Source organism: Anoplopoma fimbria, chromosome 24 (assembly GCF_027596085.1).
Source record: "Anoplopoma fimbria isolate UVic2021 breed Golden Eagle Sablefish chromosome 24, Afim_UVic_2022, whole genome shotgun sequence".
NCBI classification, from domain to species: Eukaryota; Metazoa; Chordata; class Actinopteri; order Perciformes; family Anoplopomatidae; genus Anoplopoma; species Anoplopoma fimbria.
In genome coordinates this window covers 18,416,665-18,438,661 of record NC_072472.1, presented here as the reverse complement: position 1 = coordinate 18,438,661, position 21,997 = coordinate 18,416,665, and the positions used below count along the sequence as shown (strand labels likewise).

The 21,997-nt window shown below is 41.4% G+C and overlaps 1 protein-coding gene across 1 annotated transcript in view; it reads left to right on the top strand.

Moving 5' to 3' along the window:
• Nucleotides 1-21,997, top strand: part of LOC129113147 (unconventional myosin-XVIIIa-like) — a 57,996-nt gene that overhangs the window by 3,592 nt on the left and 32,407 nt on the right. Inside the window, exons 3-14 of the mRNA XM_054625308.1 lie at nt 12,077-12,164; nt 12,539-12,645; nt 12,734-12,910; nt 13,030-13,240; nt 13,335-13,477; nt 14,048-14,148; nt 14,290-14,353; nt 14,705-14,849; nt 17,769-17,939; nt 18,790-18,883; nt 19,335-19,527; nt 21,869-21,955. Coding sequence (XP_054481283.1) covers nt 12,077-12,164; nt 12,539-12,645; nt 12,734-12,910; nt 13,030-13,240; nt 13,335-13,477; nt 14,048-14,148; nt 14,290-14,353; nt 14,705-14,849; nt 17,769-17,939; nt 18,790-18,883; nt 19,335-19,527; nt 21,869-21,955 — 1,581 coding nt within the window. The remainder of the gene's footprint in view (nt 1-12,076; nt 12,165-12,538; nt 12,646-12,733; nt 12,911-13,029; nt 13,241-13,334; nt 13,478-14,047; nt 14,149-14,289; nt 14,354-14,704; nt 14,850-17,768; nt 17,940-18,789; nt 18,884-19,334; nt 19,528-21,868; nt 21,956-21,997) is intronic.

The following is a 21,997-nucleotide window of genomic DNA, read 5'->3' as shown; positions in this document are numbered from 1 at the left end:
CAGAAGTGGTGTATTAAAATTGATGTGATGTGGACTGTACAGCAGTAGGTGTGAACTTGATATATGCTTTCCGTTTGTGTGTATCACATTGTCTCACCTTCCGTCCGATGCTTTTACCCATGTAACCATACATTTGTAATACATGGGACTGTTCCTCTGTGTGAAGGAGTATTTACACAGCCAGATTTGACAATTCATTTGCATTGCTTTGTCCTACATTTCATAAGACAGGCCATGTAAAAAAGCAGAAAATGAGCAGACGAACGTGACCTAGAACCAGCAGCACTATTTATAGGTGGTTATAATAAGGTCTGGATTCTGGATCTAGAGCTCTGCTACGCAGGTAGAGCCAAATGTGATGCATGAGTACATTTAACATGTTGGCTGAATTTATTTAAAGGTTAGTGAAATGCTTTCACATTTTAGGAAAAAGTCTTAATTTTTTTTTGTAAAGTGAGAAGTTTCATACTGCTCTTACTCGCCTAAAAAAAATATACAGCCAGGACACTGTTAGATTAGTTTAGCATTAACACTGGAAGCAGGAGGAAACAGCTAGCCTAGCTTTATTAAAAAAATAAAAAAGCTCTGTTGTTGTATCCATAACTAGTTATGGTTTTACAGGGGTTTATGTGTTGGACTACTTCCTGGTTGGGTGCAGTGACTTCCTGTTGTCTCCCCCTGTCTCTGTCTGTTTCTGTTTTATCATTATTTGGTTTCTGATCAGTCAGTAACATCAGATGGTTTGCTTTAGGCCAAATAATACACCTCTCACATTTACACACACAAAAGGAATCTCCTCACCATTATATTTCTGGCAATAAATTAATCTCAAACATTTGCTTATTTGAAAGAAAGAAACTTTGAATGTATTCCGACATCATTCTGGGCCTAAATTAGATTATTTCACTGCAAGCCGAGTATGCACAGCTGAGCACATGAACCTTTTGTCCATTGGGTGGCAGCCATTGTCCACACTACATGAGGCTAGAACAACTATTCTTCTGTATTATTTCCAAAGCTTTCAGTGTCTTCCCTGGTTCACTGTAAGCCCTCCATCATAGACACCGAGTGTTAGAACACACCACTGGACTCAGATCACTGTTATGTGAAGTCACATTCACACCTGATTTAACTGAAATGGAATGTAAAATAACTTATAACTATTGTTTGAACAGTTCAATCAGAATTGAAACCCCTAAAACATAGATGTGGATTTCTTTAATGATCATACTCTAATAAATAAAAACTTAAACCATTCTGAGTGGGAACTAAAGCAGGATCGACCAATCCAATGTGTCTTAAAGTGAGAAATGAGTGCTTGTGCCATGCAGCTGTTCAGTTTGTTGATGGGGAATCCTGCTGAACAGCATGTGAGGAGGTCTGCAGTGTGTATGTGGGGCTGTGTGATACCTGTGTCTTCCATTTGTTGTCTCACACACATTCTGAAGGGAGAGGCAATGTTTTACAATTTTCCAGCTGGTTGAGGTAAATCAATTGGTCAGAGGCATTAAGAAACCAAGTTGAGATGCCTTTTTTTGCAGGGGGCCAAAAAGGGCTCTCCTGAACTGGTTAGTAGCTTCATGAACAGCAAATGCCACTTTGTTATTGTTGTTTACCTAAGTCTATTTGGTGGAGCTGACTGGACATTTATTTAATATCTGTTACTTACATTTTTTATAATTTATCTTCAATTACTTAATCTTTTCAAATCATGCAGCAGTACTTTTTATGTTTTAATTTATTTTATTTTTAATTGAATACATAAAATAAAATAAACTGAAATAAACTAATCTAAACTTAACTAGAATAAAATAGAAGATAAATTACATTTAAATAAATAATTAAACAAAATAAACCAAAAATGAATATACATTTTTTTTAAATAAATAATAATAAAATAAAACAAGTTTAAAAATATGTATTGAAACGTTCAGAAAAAGCTGATCCATGTAATATTTCAATAAAATCCCAAATCATACCTTTCAGCAGCTAAACTGACCTTTTTACACTTAATGATATTGAGGGCCTGATTGCCAGGATGGTCCACGGCTGTGTTCCCGTGTGGTCCACTAATATCCCCTGCATCACTTATCTGCCATACTGTACATTTCCTGTCTTTCTGCAGCCCAGGCACAGTTTTATCATTAGGAAATTAGCAAATGGTGTAATCTCCTCCCCGAGCTGCCCATTTAAATCACATCATCCCCTCTCCAGTGGGGCGATGCTACAGCAGCAGAGCGTATTAGCACAGGCGTGGATTAGAAAGAGGCGGGGCTTCCAAGAATAAAGCGGTTTGGTTGATGATAGAGGCTGTACTTAAGATGCCCTCCATTCTTTACATGTATTTAATATATCTTAATTTAATGCTGGTGTCAGACCTTCCCCCCTCTCAATTTTGTCAGCTGAAATGAGTCACTGTGACTATTTCTTACTGCAGGATGACATAATAAGAGAGACATACTTGACATTCTTGTGTGTGACTGAAAATATGTCTGTCAGTCAGGGGGACATAGACACTCGTCAGGCCACACCTGGCCTACTTAAGAGAAAAGTTCTGATTTTCAGGCATTTTTACTATTACTGAGTAAAATCTGGGCCACATCCTGGAATTGTCAGAGGACTGCAGATTGTGATGTCCCATGATTCATTTCTGCCCTTGGCTCCCAAAGCATGGACGCTGGTCAGACGTCTCTGTGATTTCTGCCTGCTTTTGGGGATTACGCTGTATGGAGATTTTAATCTGAAATCATCAATACATATAATACTTTCATTTCAGGGATTTTGTCATTCTGTCATCATAGCTTTTCTGTCTTGTCTCTCCCTTTTCTAACTTATAGGGACTACAACTCAAATGAATAAGGGTTTGGTAAATAAAGAAATTGCAGGTATTGTTGTATTTATGTATGTATGACATAATTCCAACAGATTTCACATTTTTTAAGGCTTTAACTGGGTCAGAATCAACAGTGTTTATGGTGTATAGAGTCCTTAATCTTTGGTCGGCACTAACAGTGCTTAGACAAACAGCCGACCCGATGCTGTGTCCCAGTAACTGACTCTGGGGATTAGCAAACTGTGCTAGATAGACGGGCTAGGCTGTGTGTTTGGCCGGCTCTTGCTGAGTGATAATAGGAGCTTCTGGTTTTACCATGAGGAAGGAATGCTTTATAGCAGCTATTTATCTATTTTATTTGTTGCATTTTTGCACATTACAATTGAAATGGAAATTTATTCTTGAACTTACTTCAACCACACCCACTTGCTACTTTGTTCTTGAGCGCTGGTTATTTGATAAATTAAACAGTTTATGAGATTATTAAGAGAAAAAAAAAAGCATGTCAAGAATGGATTATTTCATAACTGCCCAGCCAAGCCCGTTGCTTTATTTCTATGGCACCAACAAGCTGAAAACCTATCTCCATGCAACTCACCGTTGCACATATTGTGGTTTTAATGCAATGCAGTATTGACAGAGTTTTCACATCAAGCCATGTCTTAAAAGATTTGAATCTCGATTTACTCTTTCATACAGGATTGCCATTTGTCATATATCTGGGCTCGGGTCCTGCAACCACTGTTTTGTGCATAATCCTTATCAACTTGCCATTAAAAAATACAACATCTGAAATTTAGGTCAGTAGTGTGCTTTAGTGGACCCCTCTGTGAAAATTAGGAATAAATACATTAGTTTATAGCTCCCTCTTGTGGTATAAACGCATGTTGAGGAACATGCCTTCCACAAATATTACAGACATGCTGTGGCCTCACATGATAGGCATTCGTGTTTTTTGCGTGTTTATCTGTGAATCAATGCGTGAATTACTGTAGCTGTATAGAGAATGAAGTTTCTCACCTTACAGCGAATGGAGATAATAATTTTTTGATGTTGGATGTGCAGATAATAGTTTGAAAGATTTTTGTGTTGTGGGGGATGGAAGGTTAAAAAAGCTGTCATTCAATTTGGAGTCTGTTTGGAGACAGACATTGTTGAATTTAGTACTGAGCCGTAGAACCTCTTAATTGAATTATTCTGTCTTTTACGTTGGAAAGGGAATCTAAAAGTTTGCGTATCACATGATGAGGGAGACCCCCTTGTCACCAGGAAAAGGGAGTGGCAGTGAAAAGTGTTAATTGATGTGCCTCTTCAAAAACTATTTATAGCCCCTCTGTCGTTCAGCAGCTGTCCCTCTTCTATCCCCCGTGCCCAGCTCCTCTCACATTACGCCCCTCCACTCCTCAGACCACAGCGTCACTGTGCTGTGCCCCAGTCCTCGACGTAGCCCTCCCTCTCCCTCAGGACTAGTGAGTGTGAGCTCTTTGCAGACCCGGGTCCCTAACCTGCCTTGGCCCCGACCGCTACCGCTCCGGTGACGGTGCGAAGATTGGAAGGTTAACCAGGCCTAAAGAGAAGGTAATGGGCGCCGGCCTCTGGCGGGGCTGAGTGTGGTGAGCGGTGTGATCGGCTCAGGGTCTACATGCTCTGCTTAGCAGTTCCATTTGGGCTCTGATGGCCTCTCAGAAATGGCCTCCTTTTGGCTGCTGAAACTATTTATAGGAGTGGACTCTGATGAAAGCAGGGCCAGACATGGTGCAACATGTTGCTGTGCTCCGTCTACTCAATGAGTTAAAGGACTTATTTTAGTCTAAACTGTGAATGAAATGTTGTGATATGTTTGCCTGGTTATTGGGTACAGATGTAAGTGTGAAAATCGTAAGTGTTGTTTGATTCCTTAGTCAATTGACCAATAATATCGCTTGCTTTATTGTATTTCGCTAGTCTAAACACATTAAGTTTGATTGATTGATTTTAAGACGAATGACCAGCATATATATTCATTTTAGTGTGCTGGCTGAGTTGAAGGGCAGTTCTTCATGCATAGTTGTAGTTATAGATTGCGAGCAAGACCCAGATATGTTAAATACCACTAGTGCAGGTGATTCGGAGTACAGACTTTTAATCCTGTTTACATAGATAAACAGCTTGTCTGTTATAGTGTAAATAGAGGTATAGTTAAACTGTCCATTCCATGTGTTCTGTCCTCAGGGCTGAATGTTCCCACAGCCTTGTTGTCTGCATAGAACAAGTTCACAGTATCCCACCTCTCAGCCCTAAGTTGTTCTTCACCGCTACGTGCGGTACATCGCCCCCTCTCCTCGGCTGTCTCTTATTTTTTTTCTCTCTCTCTCTCTCATCATCATCTCATCATTCCATACATTTATTCTCCACGTCGCCCAGCTTGTTCCATGACTTCTGGTCCGTCTCCATGGCGTACAAATCACGCTTTTCATTCTGGGAGCAAAAGGGAAGTCTCGCTCTTCTGTGTGTGTTTATCTTATTTTTTGCATGTGCATGCTGTTGCTTGTTGAATGTGTGAACATTTTCTGTTGATGGAGAAAAGCTTTTTAGTCTGAATGTGTGGTTTCATCTTGTTCTTGTTGCTTCCTCTTGTGTAGGTTAAAGTTGAGAACAAGCCAGATGTAAGTGCTTTTTTTTTTTTTTACCTCCAGCATGCTTTTGGGCTCTAATTTACATGATGAATGAACAGTTTTGTGTGAAGTGGTACAAGATAATAGAGAAATAATTTGATCACTAATGAGGATCACGACTTTCTGATAGCTAACGTCAGCTTACTTAACCATGGTCTGTGGAAGTGAACTAGAAACAAGTTGAATTGAGGTATATGGGGATGACAAATACAGTTTCTTTATCAATAATTACCTTTATACTGATGGGACTTGAGGTGACTTTCTTTACTCTCGAGGCAACTAGTGTTTCTAGTATATGACTAAAGTGTGAGTTTAAAAAAAAGGACATTGTCTAACAATTTAGTCTCTTCATTGTCAACACTGAGCATCATGTGTCTGAAACACAGTGTCTGCAGTGTCCACGAAAAATGTGTATATTCAGTGTTTCTCATTTAAATGCATTGTGTGCATGCTTGAAGTCTGACAAATGTTTTAAGTACATTTGCAACAGTTTTCCAATAAGCTCCAAAGTTACGATTGAATTTAAATGTTGAGTTTTTGAATAAGCATTTATACAGAGTTTCTGAGCCCAGACCCTGCTGATGAAATCTTTGACAGTTTATCTGTGCCAGCCGTAGGTGTAATCTGTACTGCCTTGCTCTGTTTGTATCCAGTCTGACGGAGATAGTAGTCAGCCACAGGCAGTCACAAAACCGGGGCTAGACACAGGAAGCGGTCCGCAGTCGGCGGCGGCGTCGTCAGCTGAAGAGTCAAATAGTAACGTTGCCATGGTCGGCTCCGACAGTCCGGGGGAGGAGCAGAGCTCTAGCGGTAAAAATGTGGTGAGGGTTGTGAGAAGAGTGGCCAGGCGCATGTTTCCTGCTGGGACGGTGGAGCAGAACCAGCCCCCCGTTTCCGAGTCCGCCAGGGCCCCCTCCGTCGCAGACTCACAGACCCTCAGAACCACCAGAGCTCCAAGGCAGGACAAGGATGATATCTCCATGGGCTTGGCCAGCTTAATGGGCAGAGGAAGAATGAAGGAACACCGGCCTCGCACCCGCACCCAGGACCGCAAAGAGGACATGAAAGACGATGCGAAGCAGGAGGAGGAGGAAGGCAAGGTGGAGGCAGAGGAGGGAAAAGCTAGCGTGGAAAAAACAGAGGAGGCCACATCTGTGCCCGTTACTACTGCACCAAACCCCGCACCACCAAAGTTCAACCCCCTCACCCCTCCAGCCGGATTCATCCCGGCTCCCAAACCCAACCCTTTGGCTCCGCCTGCTGGTTTCATCCCGCCCCCCAAACAGAACCCGTTGACACCTCCACCTGGTTTCATCCCTGCCAGAAAATCCGCTCCGGGGTCCCCAAAACAGAATCCCCTTGCAAGACCTCCAGGATTCATCCCTGTCCAAAAAATGGACCCACTGGCTCCCCCTGCAGGGTTCATCCCAAAGCCTCGTCTGTTTGTTGTAAAGAAACCGGAGGTATTGAGTGAAATAAGTGCACGTTTGCTACTTAACCTCTGGGTGGAGCATGGTGTTTGATAATAGCACAGACATTTCTGTTCATATACACACAACCTCCTCACCCTGAAAGACATACAACTATCGTTTTATTACTACATCTTCATGATTAACACAGCTGCTCTTTTTACATTTTCACAAAAGTCCAAAAAGGAGCCTAAGACATAATGAAGCCACCCTGAATAAGTGAAGTGAAGAGGGGTGCATGTGCCAGCTCATGATCAGACTTCATCAGTGGGTATAAGGGTGTACTCATGGCCTGCACTCTGCTAGTCTGGTCAGTCGGAGTTATCCGGGATCACTGAGCCGTGACTCATTACTGTCACTTTCTGCAGGCAGAGCGCTGACGTTGAGCTGACCACTGAGGCGGGGGCTTCGACAGTTCTTTTTTTGGGAGGCTTTTTAAAGAAACAGGAATCCCAAAAAGAATACAAATTCTATTCTATTCTTACAGAGTAAGCTAATCGCAAGCTGCTGCTAAATAAACAGCTCAAAACAGCTTACCAGAAAACCAAGATCCCAGTTGGTCATGCATCACCACGTGGATCTCAGAGCTTGTACCTGGATTATTGAATTTCACCTTCAGTTAAACTTTAACATCTGGAATTTTATTGTGTAGCTGTCCTTTCAGTATTTAACATCATGGTCTCTCTTTTAAGTTTGTACCTCGGACAAGGTTACATTTTTTTTTTTGTTTTGTTTTGTTTTGTCTGCCAGCAGGCCATCTGAGAAATTTGATCAACAGATGCCCATAAAATCTGGCAAACAGTTGGGTATTTGGACACGGAGCGAGGGATTTGATTTTGGAGATATGCACCTGGTGTTTTTGCTGAGGGATATTGTGTTTACAACTTCTCCAGGGAGAGATTTAGGTTCCTAATATTAAAGGAAGGATCAGGATGTGAACTCAGGAGTGCACATTTGTGTGAGACTGAGCATCCTTAGAGGTTTGTGCTGTCTAATGATTCTACTTTTCTGTTCTCGCTGGAGCCACATATCAACCATATGTCATGTTGTTGACATCAGCCCATTACCATTAGATACAATTAAAAATCAGGATGATGTGTTTGTTTACACCTCTAGGCTTTGTGGGGAAGTTAATTTAATTCTCACTTTTAGCATTTTAGATTACACAGAAAAAGTCAAATTAAAACAAGCATTGTAATTGCCATACTTAGCCTTATTGTCTTTCTAAAGATTAAAATGAATCAGAAGTAATGGTTTCATCATGATTAATAAAACAAAAACAAATCATGATTTTTAGCTGCACAACCTCAACTTGAAATATAACCTCGATGTTAACGGCGGCAGATATGAAAAAAAACCAAACTAGAATTATTGATCCACAGCTGCATTCAATTACAGAGCAAATTATGAAACTTGATGATTTAATTTCAGGTGCTTCCCCCAGATGCCTTGCATGTTGTTGCGGTTGTATGCTTATTCAGCTGAGACAATGCTGAACCATTTTAATGACTTAAAGAACAACAGCTTGTTACTTTAGTAACCATTGACAAACAAAAGCCTTCAACCATTATCTTTCTGATGCAGCGCTTAATGATCCAATTTTCTTTGATAGTCCTTTCCCCTTACTCATTTCCTGATGGAATTAACTGGAAAATAGAATTAGCAGGAACGAACATCCCTCAAAGTTGGTTGTAGTTCTGGATGTGTGGAATTGAATACAGAGTTGAAAGAAAGTACACCATGCTAAAAAAAAATCAACGTCATCCTCATTTTCACCTTCCCATGTCATTTCCATCTGTGTGTGTGCACGTTTGTCCGTCCACCTGTGTGTTTGTGGATGTTTGCATATAATCGTGTGAAGGGAAAGGAGACATCTTGTCCCCCTGCGGCCCCCGATGGTAAGCCGGGCCCCGTTGCTCCGCCCCAGGCTCAGTCTGCACCCAATGAACAGGTTCATCTCGCTTCAAAGGTACACGCAACAGTGTGTGGTTCTCACATTCTTTTATTTTTTTTTACATGGCATGCTTCTACGTGACCACTCCGTTTTTTTGGAGTTTGTGTAAAGTGGACAATAACAGCAATTTCCTCTGCAATTGCTGGTCCTGCTACCCAACTTTAGGTTCCAGAGCTGGTTCCCTCTGAGGAGGATTACAAGCGCGTGAGGAGGATCTTCGCCGCCAATGGCAATAATGTAACTTCTCTCTTTGTAACTTTGTTTGGTTTGCACCTGCCATGCTCTACCAAGGCTTACCCTGTTACCAGCCTGAGTCAACTCGCTTTGCTTCCACCAGATAGAGGGGAAATGTGTCTAAAATGACCCGGGTCCACGGCTGTCCCGAGCTGTCTGCCGATAGGGTTTCTTATTACAGGGGTCCTCTGACGTTATTGACCACTTGGTGTGAAATCTGAAACTTTGAGACCAAAGGGAGGTTATGGAGATGACTTAATGGAAAATAAAAGGCTTTCATGGCACTATGAGCTGAACTTGTGTTCAATGAATGTTGATACTACTGGAGATAGGACTGGGCGATATGGACAAAATCTTCCATCCCGATATAAGTCATTTCATGGCTTGATAACTATATATATCACAATATAGTATGTTTTCTTGTAATACATAAATAGTCTATAACCAGATGATAAGGCATCATGTTGTATACTGCTGTGTGATTTAAATACTTTAGTGGTTTAGTGCAAAATGAGTTTTAAGTGAAATTATAAAGCGGAAAAAAGAAATACTTGCATATATACACATTTGTTTATTGCATGTAACTTTGTGGGAATGTAAAGTGTGATGTAAAAACAAAACTGCAATTTAGATTAGGAGATGCTTGTCTATATTCAATTAGATGACGTAATTGTGTATCACGATATCTAGATTTCTAGATACGGTTACATTGAAAAACGATAAATTATCATGAGTTATCGCCCAGGCCTAACCAAAATGAAAAATATTCTGTGGACACTTTGATGAAACTGATTATAATATCCACTTTTGGATCCATACATGCTATCGTAGATTGTTTGCCGTGTGACTGAAAGGGAACAAACAACAGTTTGAGTTCTTGTACTCTTTGAGCTCACTTGCACACCCCTGATAATGAATTTAACAGCTGCAGCTCTGTGCTTCTCTTGCTCAGTGCCCTCCTCCTCTCTTTCATTCTGCAGCATTAACTGCTTTGTTATCAGGTCCAGAGGAGCACCTGTGTACTGTTTGACTTCGTACAATGCCCTTTGTTATTATTTTTTCAATGCTTGATAATATGGCAATGTCTGGTTATTTCTTCTCTCAAAGTCCAGAGCATTGAAAGGCACTTCTGTTTTTTCCTCACCTTGTTGTCTCAAATTGTGACTCATGTCTCTATTTTGGCTTCCCTGTGGGTCATCGGATTCTCGCTGCTGTCCTCTTTGCTGTTTGCATGGCTAGCGTGCCAGAGGCCACAAATCCTCTCAGGTACGGCCGGCTCGATGGTAGGGCCTCGATGCACTAACCTCGCCTGTTGAGTGCTGGAGTCTAAGCTTGTTCTCCTCTACTGACCCCTTCTCTGCCCTACTTTGTCTGCGCCGGCCTGCTCGTTTTTGTCCCCTTGCTGCTCTCTTCGGGGTTCATTCAGGGTTCATGCAAGAGCCTGGAATGTAGTAGTGTGACACCAACTAATGGTTACTAAAGTCTGGTTGGGAATTCTTGATTTTTAGATCCACCAACAAGAGTATAAATAGCGCAATTTGAATGTGTTCAGGTTACAATTAACACAACATGCAGCTGTGTGTTTGTCTTGCTGTTTTTGCTGTTTACACCCACAGAAAGTTAATGAACTGTTAAAGGTTTCTCAAATAACTAGCACTGAAAAGGTTCTCATCAAACTCCCTGAAATTGCTTGCAGTGATACAGTATATTTCACATTACAATACATCCTTGTGTTTATGCAGTACCCTACCAACTCTATAGCTAACTTATTTAGCATTGACTTCTACTATTTCTGGCTGCATGGTGCTTTGCGTTTATACCTTACTATGCACAACTGATCTTGTTAACTGTGACTGTTAATATGACGGATCGTTTATTTTGTGCCCCACAGAGCCCACACACTGCACTTCAATGCACCTTGTAATCCCCTACATTCATGTTGTAATTTCTTATGGTGAATTACTTTAATGACTCACTTATTCTGCTGCTGTTGCTTGAATTACTATTGCACTGTTGAACTGCTGATGGTCTTGCCGCTGTGGTTTCTTGTATTATGTTTTTTTTTTTGATTTCCACCCTGTCTTATTTTACATTTCTTCGAGACCCACTGAAAATACTGACTTCTCAGTTCTCCTTCCCTTTTCCAGTCCAAGCTTGTGGAGGACCCCGTGGCCATCCTTCAGGCAGCACACTCGGCTGCAGCTAAGGTCTGACCGTGACTACAACTGATTGTAGTTCTCCGTGTTTCAGAGTGATGTGTGTGTCTTTTGTGGTTTTCTTGTGTGATGAATGAGTAAAGGAGGTGTGGGAGGTAGGACGGCTCTATGCTAAGTGAGGCAATCCAACCTCCAGGAAAAAGCCCAGGTTTCATCTTCCCCAAAGCCCTAGCTGTTGAAGTATCGCTCTGCAGTTCATATCCTGCTGTCCCTCCATCTTAACCACAGAGAGAAGATGCAAACGATATGCTGTCTAGGTGCAGCTATCCGATGCGTGTTATGTTAGCGTGATTACATGTCTGTTTATGTCCATTTCCATGCATGACTCACTCCAAACACTTTTGGGCTGTGGCTGTTTGTTGTCATTAAAATTATTTAGAAGGTTTTTTTCCGTGTAAATCCCCCTAGACGTATTTTTGTCTTTGTGATGTACTTAGCTGTGATGAAACATCCCTGCCCCACACTCTGCCTGAGATGTCGTTTCAGTGAACACATTAAATGCACTCTGTATGAGTTAATGCACACTCTTGGAGCTTTGATGGATGCTTTAAAAGGGGGGGGATGCAGTTCCACTTATGTGTCTCATGTGAATGTGAACTGCATGTTAATCCCTGCTCGTGAAACTGTCATTCGTAGGATCCTCGTGCTGGTCCATAATGCAGTATTATTTGATGATGTGTTACTCATCCTGAGTGTTTACATCTTTACCCTAACAGGGAAAGACTGAGGAGCAGATAACGGCAGAGAGAGCCTGGTATAACACAGACAAAGTATGGCTCGTACACAAGGATGGATTTTCAATGGGTAAGTTATCTTCAGCATTTACAACAGTATCCAAGTGTAATTTCTCCATATCAATAGCAAATTCTCTTCTTACTAACCCATTGGAGTTGGTGTATCTGTTTCTGGGGCTACATTTGATTGGTGGAGTATAGATGTGGGTTATTGAAGCTTAGAAAATGCTTTTGATATTTAAATGTTGAAAGAGGGCACCAGACTGGACTAGACTATCGGCTGTTGACTAAGCATGTTGCTTGTTCAGTTTTAATGAAGCTGATACATTATTGAAAGCGATACAACTGCCACGCATTATCAGACAAGTAAGATAATGTGAAGCTATTGCGCTCGGCTCGAGATCACGTCATGATGAATTAACTCCAGACTTTGTGGTTCTGCAGCAACTCTCCTGAAGACGGAGGCAGGCAGCCTGCCAGAGGGGAAGGTGAAAATCCGCCTGGAGAGTGACGGATCTTTATTGGATGTGGACGAAGACGATGTAGATAAGGTATTTAATCATCAAATCAACTCTGAACCGCATCAATTACGGATGGCACCCGGTGCGAGTACGTGACCGCTTTGACTTTGAACTCCAGGCAAACCCGCCGATGTTTGACCGAGTGGAGGACCTGGCCTCTCTGCAGTATTTGAACGAGTCGAGCGTGATGCACTCCCTGAGGCAGCGGTACGGCGGTAACCTGGTACACACCCATGCTGGGCCCAACATGGTGGTCGTTAACCCCGTCAGCGCCCCTTCAATGTACTCTGAGAAGGTAAGGCCGCAGCCTTTGGATGTGATTGCAGAATATGATTGCGAACATAATGAAATAAACTTACAAATATAGTTGATATGTATTTCATCTTCTCAGCGGTCTATTAATCATCTTTCCAGGTGATGCAAATGTTCAAGGGCTGCAAGAGGGAGGAGACAGCCCCTCACATTTACAGCATGGCCCAGGCTGCCTACAGGAGCCTGCTGACCACTCGACAGGATCAGTCCATCGTCCTGCTGGGCAAGAGTGGAAGTGGCAAGACCACCAACTGTCAACACATCATCCAGTACCTGATCTCCATTGCTGGCAGCACCAACAAAACATTCTCCAGTAGGTTTTAAGGAACTCTAATTGAAAAATACTTAAACGTGTAGTGCACGTTGTGCTGATGTATTACTAAGACCCCCCTTATTTGTTTCTGCAGCAGAGAAATGGCAGGCGGTCTACACAGTTCTGGAGGCGTTTGGGAATGCCTCTACCTGTATGAATGGGAATGCCAGTCGCTTCTCCCATATAGTTTCCTTGGACTTTGACCAGGCAGGCCTGGTGACCTCAGCCTCTATCCAGGTACAAATAAACACATCCATCCATATATCTATCATATCTATATTTATATTTTGTTTGTTTATTCATTCATTTCTTTCTGGCTGGCCCCTTTTAGGCAAGGAGCTAACTAATCAGTTGTTTTAGTCTTAGTCAACTAAGATTTCTTTAGTCGATAAGTTGTTTTTTAGGCTCTTTTCATGCAGAATGACTTATTTCCAAGAAACTTATGAGCACATCTCTAGTAAACACAAGATTCAAAGCGACGCTTTTGTGTGATTCTTTGTGGAGAAACTCAGATTTACAGATCTGACGATTAAATCAACTAATCGATTAATTGGTAGACTAAATCGTTTGAGTGTTTGTCGACTAAGAATTTCTTTGTCGAGGACGCCCCAAATTCATTCATTCAAATCACTGAAGCTCAACTTCTGAATTTCCTATTCATGCAAATCTACTATGATCTCAGACAATGTGTCATAAACTAATTCAAATTTTCACCTCCAGCAGGCTTTGTTATTATACCTTATTGATATGCCTGTAGTAAACGTTATTTGCATCATGCTAACATCCTGTTCTGTTGCGGCCTTTCAGACCATGCTGCTGGAGAAGATGAGGGTGACAAAAAGACCAGGGGGAGAGTCCACGTTTAATGTCTTTTACTACCTGATGGCTGGAGTAGACACTTCTCTTAGGTCAGGATTAATACTTTTGCCAATTCAATGCACACCGCACCACAATTCTGTACTGGATTAATACGTTGATGTTTTGCAATGATGTGTTAGTAGAAATGGGAGATGTTGACGTCTTCTGTGTTGTTCTCATTTCTTTATCAGACAGGAGCTGCACCTTAACCACTTTGCTGAAAACAATGCATTTGGAATCATGCCTCAGACAAAGGTAAATACTACTTGTTAATGGGAGGTTGGCCTGTTTGCACAGTATGTGGTGGCACAGAACAGACAACTAATACTTAAATAGCAATTTCACAATAAAAATAATAACAGGTCAGAAAGTGTGTTTTGAAAGATTGAACAATCTCAACAGCTGGCAGAATAATCACTGAAATCTATCAACAAATATGCTGAACCTTTGCAGATGAAATCAGTTTTGTTAATCCTATTTAAGACTTATAATATGACAAGTTGGTCAATCTACCTAGCATTACCTTAGGAGAGCTTATAGGGGATTTTTTGTTATCGTTAATAGTTCTGAAAGGAATTTTATTTGACGTCATGTACTATCTTCCAGACTGAGGATAAGCAGCGGGCCTCCCAGCTGTTTTCCAAGCTGCAAGCAGCCATGAAGGTTCTGGGGATCAGTGGTGATGAGCAGAGGGCCTTCTGGCTCATCCTCGGGGCCATCTACCATCTTGGGTCTGCAGGAGCTACTAAGGGTAAGATTGCTCACCGAACTCTTTTCCATTCTATAGCTGCATCACTTATTCGTAAGGATAATGTTATTCATGATATAGTGCAAACCAGTAACAGATATCATCTTTTATTTGTACACACTACAGTACACAATGACAAAGGCAAAATATCAAGCCTGCTTTACATTTTTTTTGCACTCCTTCAGTGTGCAAGACAGCTGTCATCCAGATAACAACATTGTGAATCAGCAATTTAAAAAGATGTTTCAGAGAGCATCGGTGCTCTACTGCACTGATCTACAGCTCAAAAACAACAAAGTTAGGCAAGGAAAATGTGTATTAGTATCCAGGATATATTTCAAGGGGTCTCATTTATAACTGTGGCATATGCACTAAACAGGGCCTGAAGTGGGCGTCAACACCTGTAGAATTGATCATAATTGGTTGTAGAAATCCAAGACATTTAGCAAATTAATTCTTTATTAGCATTAAAGAATTCCAGAATAGATCGCCAATAGTTTTCAATGATATATTATAATACTGTGATTTTAGTTCTGATATAGTTTTTATGTGTAATTGCTGCAGCAAACACAATTTCTCTCTTCGCGACTCTTGTAATGCGTCATGCTGCGTGATGGATGCACAACTAAGCAAGGTTTTATTAATCAGAATACTTCTTTGTCGTACGTTCATTTACTAATTCAAACCGTCTGCAAACATTAAGTGTTAATCCATGCACTGTTTTATAAAAGAGGCCCCTGGCCACTACCAAGCAGGTTAAGCTTTGAACTGACAGCCCTCCCATGTGAAATTCTTTGAGACTCAGATTTGCCCTGCTGGCTCTGGTCTTCATGGTTTGGGGCTGCTGTTAATGCTCACATATAGCAATTGAAGTGATTAATTGTATTTTTTTCATCTTCAACAACTCACGGCAGGTCAGGTTGACCTCATTAATCCTTACTGATTGATCATATTATATAATTAAAAGCATAGCTGAACCACTGTCTGAAAACAGAGGAAACAGTGAAACATTGAAGGACAGAAAAAATCAATCTGATTTTGGCTTCAAATACTAACAAACATTTTTTATTGTCATAAGAAAGCATCAGAGGACTAATTGGAATGGCGGTCCTCTTAAACATGAGGATTTGTTCCTGTCTTTGAAGCTATTTCTATGATGAAACCTAATGTAAGAGAGGGTTCTTTTTTTTTTGCTATAAAGTAGTAGCTCAGCCTCCCACATCATTTTACTTTTACTTTAAAATGAGATACCTGCTATTTTGAAAGGCTGATGTTGTCAGAAAGATGTGTTATATGATGAGATAAGCGTATATATATATATATATATAGCATTTTCTCAGTATAATATGCCCTGGCTTATGATCAGTTATAGTGGGCTGTTGAAAAGATGGAATTTTACTGTATTTTGCAATGCAGATGTAATTGAAATGCACATCTATTAACTTGATGACATTCTGTGTTTTGGAAGCAGTATATCAGAATGATTTACAATTCACAAGGGATATAGTGTAACAGTGACTGTGTATTTTATGCTTTTGATATGTTTGTTCCCTCTCAACTCTCTGCCTGCATTGTAATTGCCAAATTATTTCCAGTGATCCCCTCCAGCTGGCTGCCAATCTTTTTGATGGCAGCACAACACCAGCCAGGAACACTTTTAAAAATTAATAACAATTATTATCGGCCCATAATACAGACGCTAAACAACTTCTAATCTGCAAAGGGCTGGGAGATTTATGGATTTAGGACTGCTGTCTTCCCATCAAACACACAGTAGTTCTCATGAAGAAACAAGGCATGATGGGATAAAAGTTATGACCAATAGTCAACACATTGATGGCAATAAGATTTTGTCTCCCTAGGGGAATATTGAGTTTATTCACTAAAATATTCTAATCATAATCTGGTCTATTAAAAAAAGGTTTTTGCTCCTAGTTCTTACATTGTGACTGATTGCCACAAACATTATAAAATATTATAAATATTTAGTGCAACTTCATAGTGTAACACAAGAGGGCAGCACTGGTCTCTTATCCACCAAAACTAATTAAACGGACCACTTGAAATGAACTTGCCTCTCCCTGTATCAATACTTTTATCTAAAAAGTGTAGATAGAAAAAAAAGGCTCATCACACAGTGAGTATGAATGCTTTTAAGGGCAATTATTACACATATCTATTTGTTTTCTAATCTTTAAAAGTTATGAACTCTGTAATGTTTTGATTCAGTAATATCCAGATATATCGGCAAACACAATTTCCTCCTTTTGATGATTTACCAGAATTGAAATAACCGTGGAGGCGAATGTCTATCAAAGCAAATATTCAAATGGCTGTATTTGTCCTGACAACCGTCCTGCTTATCATGGGAAGTACGCAGGGCTGCTGCGGTGCTGATAAAACAGATAGAGCCCACTGCTCTCTGCGTGAAATCCCCAAGTTCCTCTCTCAAGTCTTGGAAGATACCACTTCATGGTGGATTAAAACTGAAAGTTTGCACTCATATCTGCATGTTTCCATCACTCAGCCACTAGATTAAAAAGAGAAAACTTGTGTTTCCCAACAAAGGACTTTATGTAAATAGATTAATTGTATCGCCTAATTATAAGTTTTGCTTTCATTCTCAAGATAATAAAAACGGCAATCATCACTTTAACTTCATAGACTTCTTTTTGAACATGAAACAGTAGTTGTTGAAGCAAGTAGATATGCCTTTCTTTTTTCTTTTTTTTTTCAACCCTGGATAAAATGTAAATGTTCAAGCCGCTAACATTCAAACATGCTTTTAGTGCAAGTTCTCACCAGCTGTCTCAGTGTCAGCTTGACCGGAGACAGGCTTGTCACAGAGCTACGGGGCTAACCATTTGCCCGGGGTAGTTGGCAGAAAGGGCTAATGGAGGTTTTTTCATGCACGTGTCTCAGCTGGCAGGAAACAATTTGCACGTCACGAGTGGGCCCAGAAGGCGGCCTACCTGCTGGGCTGCACCCTGGAGGAGCTCTCCTCCTCCATCTTCAAGCACCGGGCCAAGGGCACCCTGCCCAGAGCCAGCTCCATCCGCCAGGCCTCGGACGAAAATGGCACAGCAGATGCAGGTACTCCACAGGCCGCATTTACCAACATGCTATTTCCTATTCATTCCTCACAGCCCCCCTCCCCTCCCCTCTTTCTCTTTGTCACTCTGTTTCCACACACACACACACATGCGCACGCATACGCCTCTGCTCATCACTGGAGGGAAATTGCACGCTCCGGAGAAAGTAAAGCTTATCTTAGTAATGAATACCACAGCTCTACAATGGCTATTGACAGATAAGTACACACACTGTGTCGGGACAAGCAATTTTGGATCTGCTCCTCGCTCATTGTCCTTGAAATCATAATTGCCTCACATTGATTTTCCACATGCTTTCCGTCAAAGACTGCAACGCACTTTGAAGGGCACGAGGAGACAGTTAAAAAGTCCTTCACAAAAGGGATGGACAGAATTGACCTCTGCTTCACCTTTTCCCCATACCTCCACTCGCACATGAACATACAGTCATCGAATGTGTGTGTGCGCATGAAGAATATCCCTCAGGCACAATGAAGGCACTATTTTCTTTGATAGTGGGATGAATTAGGAGTTTAACAGTTGGCCAATGGCCCCTAGGCACGGACTTGAGAATGTGCCGGTTCATCTGACCATTTCGGAAACACCTGAGTCCTAGATGACACTGCTTTAGTGAGACTATTACAGACCTAATTTGAAGACTTTATGCCTGCCTTTGGGCATAATATGCACAAATATGACTCTTTTGCACATCGTTTTTAGAAACAAAATGATTTAGCTTTTACTGCTCCTTATTTCTTCATTTTATTCAACCGGCCCCTCATGTTATTTGTCGATGGAGATGTTATTGTGAGCTATTTCTGATCCGCTCTCTGTCTCGCTGCCTCTCATAGCAGGATCCAAGGTCACGGCCATGGATTGTTTAGAGGCCATGGCATCGGGGCTTTACTCGGAGCTCTTCACGACCCTCATCTCTTTAATAAACCGGTTAGTATTTCTGATCCTCTGCTCTCCCGAAGCTGTGTCAAATTGAAGATGCCATGTTTTTGGCTGCGCGGTTATATAATGGCAATCGTGCAGACGCCTTGTGACATCTTTGATATGTTTCTAAATCTTGGCATCTTGAATAGAATCTAACACAGCCGTAGTTCTTTGTGGGAGGGGAGGGGTTAGCGACGCCTGTCCAGACAAGGTTGGTTTTTAACAGCTATTATGGGAGTATAAGATGCTATTTTAACTTTAGGCCTTGGGTTTAGCTTTTCGTTTAGAACTAGGATTACATTTGGTGAAGGGTTAAAGTTAGGGATGTGGAGGAGAGAGCTAAGGTTAAAGCCACGGGTTATATGCAGCGAATGCAATCAATAAAACGTGGTCTCAAACATCTCTGTGTGTGTGTGTGTGTGTGTGTGTGTGTGTGTGTTCGCCCTGTGTGCTGCAGGGCCTTGAAATCCAGCCAGCACTCCCTGTGCTCGCTGCTCATTGTGGACACACCGGGCTTTCAAAACCCGAGGCTGGCGAAGCGCGAGTGCGGCGCAACCTTTGAGGACCTGTGCCACAACTACACTCAAGAACGCCTGCATTCCCTCTTCTATCAGCGCACCTTCGTTCAGGAGTTGGAGAGATACAAAGAGGTAAGGACGTGTGAAGTGCGCGCACACACACACACACACACACACACACAAAACCCAGCCTCATTCTGGCGGTCTCTTTCTTCCTCCTACCGCTCTCTCTCTCTCTCTCTCTCTCCCTTTGTCTGCTGCTTTCCCTCAGATATGTCAACTCCGATAGTATATGCGTTCACACATCAGATCCCTCCCACCTGCCACGAGCTGTGACAAGCCAGCGTAGTTCATGTGTTAGACCTTCTCATTAGCGATGCCAGTCTTCACCTCTTCTGCTGAGATCAAAGGAAAGTCACTCACAACTGCCTTTGGGAGACACGCCCAGCTGCACAGCGGCGGTGTTACAATTCTTTCTCTGTCCTCCTTTGAGTTGTGTGCAGCAGTGCTGGACCACTATAACAGGCCACAGTCATTCCTAAGAAATTAATATATATATATCCTATAAATAAGATATTTTTTTCTTTCATCGCTAACATAAATATATATCCATCCATTACTGCTGTCCCGACTCTTAATATCCTTCTTATTCAAAACTCAGCTGATAGAACACTCAAATCTTGATCATATTACTTTTAATACCGCGAGCAAGGATCCTGGGATTTCCCACCCACTTTCCCGCCCACGCCCTCCGCCTGGGAGAAAGGGAATAGGAGCGCAATGAAGTATTGCATAAATCTGTGTGTGTAGTGTATTTTTTCTCTTTTCAGTGCAACTTGAAAATATAAGAAGCTGTGAAACCGTCATTGAAAACTGGGTCAAACTCATTTAACACAGCACACAGTATCAACAACAGGGACATGCAGGTTAAACTGTGGTGCACTCAACAGGCTCTTGCTTCATCTTTTCTTTAGATTTTTAATGCTGTTGAGCGATGCAACTGCGTGGAGTTATCCTCTGCATATCGACTTTGCATGGCAGAGAACAAAAATCATTTAGGCTACTTCACATACACTGTCAACTGGAACACTGGCATCTGTCACGGCCACACTATCAGCACTGCCAGCGTTTCCCCACATTCCTAGTGCCGCCTGCACTTTGTCACTGCGAGCTGCCTTATGCCCGTTTTGCTCCGGTGAAGGTAATTTTTCTGTATTTATTTCCACTTTCACCCCTCAAAATGTTATTATCTGCAACGGTAATGAAATATTTTAGAGTTTCCATTTACCTATAGGAAAAGCAGCCTTAGTAAATGCCAAATGTTCTTGTTATTATAATAGATTTGCTGTGGCTTTTATTTTTTTATTTTTTCACATCTAATATGCTATTGTTTTTTTCATTTCAACATCCATAAAAATCTTGAGCCGCCCCAACATGATGAAGGGGAATCAGGATTGTGAATTAGTTGCATGACTGGCACCTGTGTGCAAACTGTCGTTGGATCAGTGGTGGCCTCTATTGTGGTGATCGACCAGGATCTTTTAATGATCAAAGGATCTGACAATTATTCTTTTGTTTAATTATTCGGTTTATAAAATGTAAAAAAAAAAAATCAATATCAATAAAATTGCCTTATAATTTCTAACAGTCCAAGGTAAGGTGTTCGAATGTCTTTTGTCAGACAAAACCTCCCAGACCCAAATATGTTTAGTTTACTATCATATATCATAAATATAGGATAAATGATCAATTTTAAGAAGCTGGAGGCAGCAAATGTTTGGCATTTTGCTTAAACAAACTATCACATTTATTGCTAATTAAATTTCTGTTGATCGACTTATTGATTTACCGTTGAACTCTTGTAGGGGATTACCAGCTGACAGTCACATTCATGTGAGCCAGGGTCTCATGTAGGCTAGGTCTCCTCGGGCTCATGGGGGCATGGGTTCAGGGTTGTGTTGGACCTTGCGATGTTAAATCCTGCAAACTCCTCAGTTTCTCTGTAATCTAAAACTTCTACCACATTACCATGTATTCTTTTCAGGGACAGGAACTATGACCAAAACAGGAATTGGGCTATAGCGGTCAAACTGTGGTTCCATAGTTTTGCTGGGTTTCTGGAAAAAGTCCTGTGCGTTTCAAGGGGACGCTCAGAAGAACATCCCATCCAAGACCAGTCTTATTTTTCATCATCTATATTACCAATTCATGAAAATCCTGTCCTGCTTGATGAAACATGCTTGTCTATGTCCATAGAAAGTCATTAACCTAGGCCTCTAAACTAACCACCATGATGACATCTATGTCAATCACTGAGCAACTTTTGAAATTTGATCTCAGGAGATCTATTTTTTTCAGTTTCTTTTATATGCATGCTCCAAAACCCCCCAACACTATTTAAATCTCCTGTTTCTTTGATTTTGCATTCTCACCAGTCATTAAAGAGTCTGTCAATCTGCCTGTCATCCTTCAGGAGAACATCGAGCTTGCTTTAGATGACACAGAGCCCAGCACCTCCCTGTCTGTAGCAGTGGTAGACCAAGCATCAAGCCAAGCACTGGTAAGTTCAATGTCTTCATTTCTCGGTTGTCTTCATTTCTGG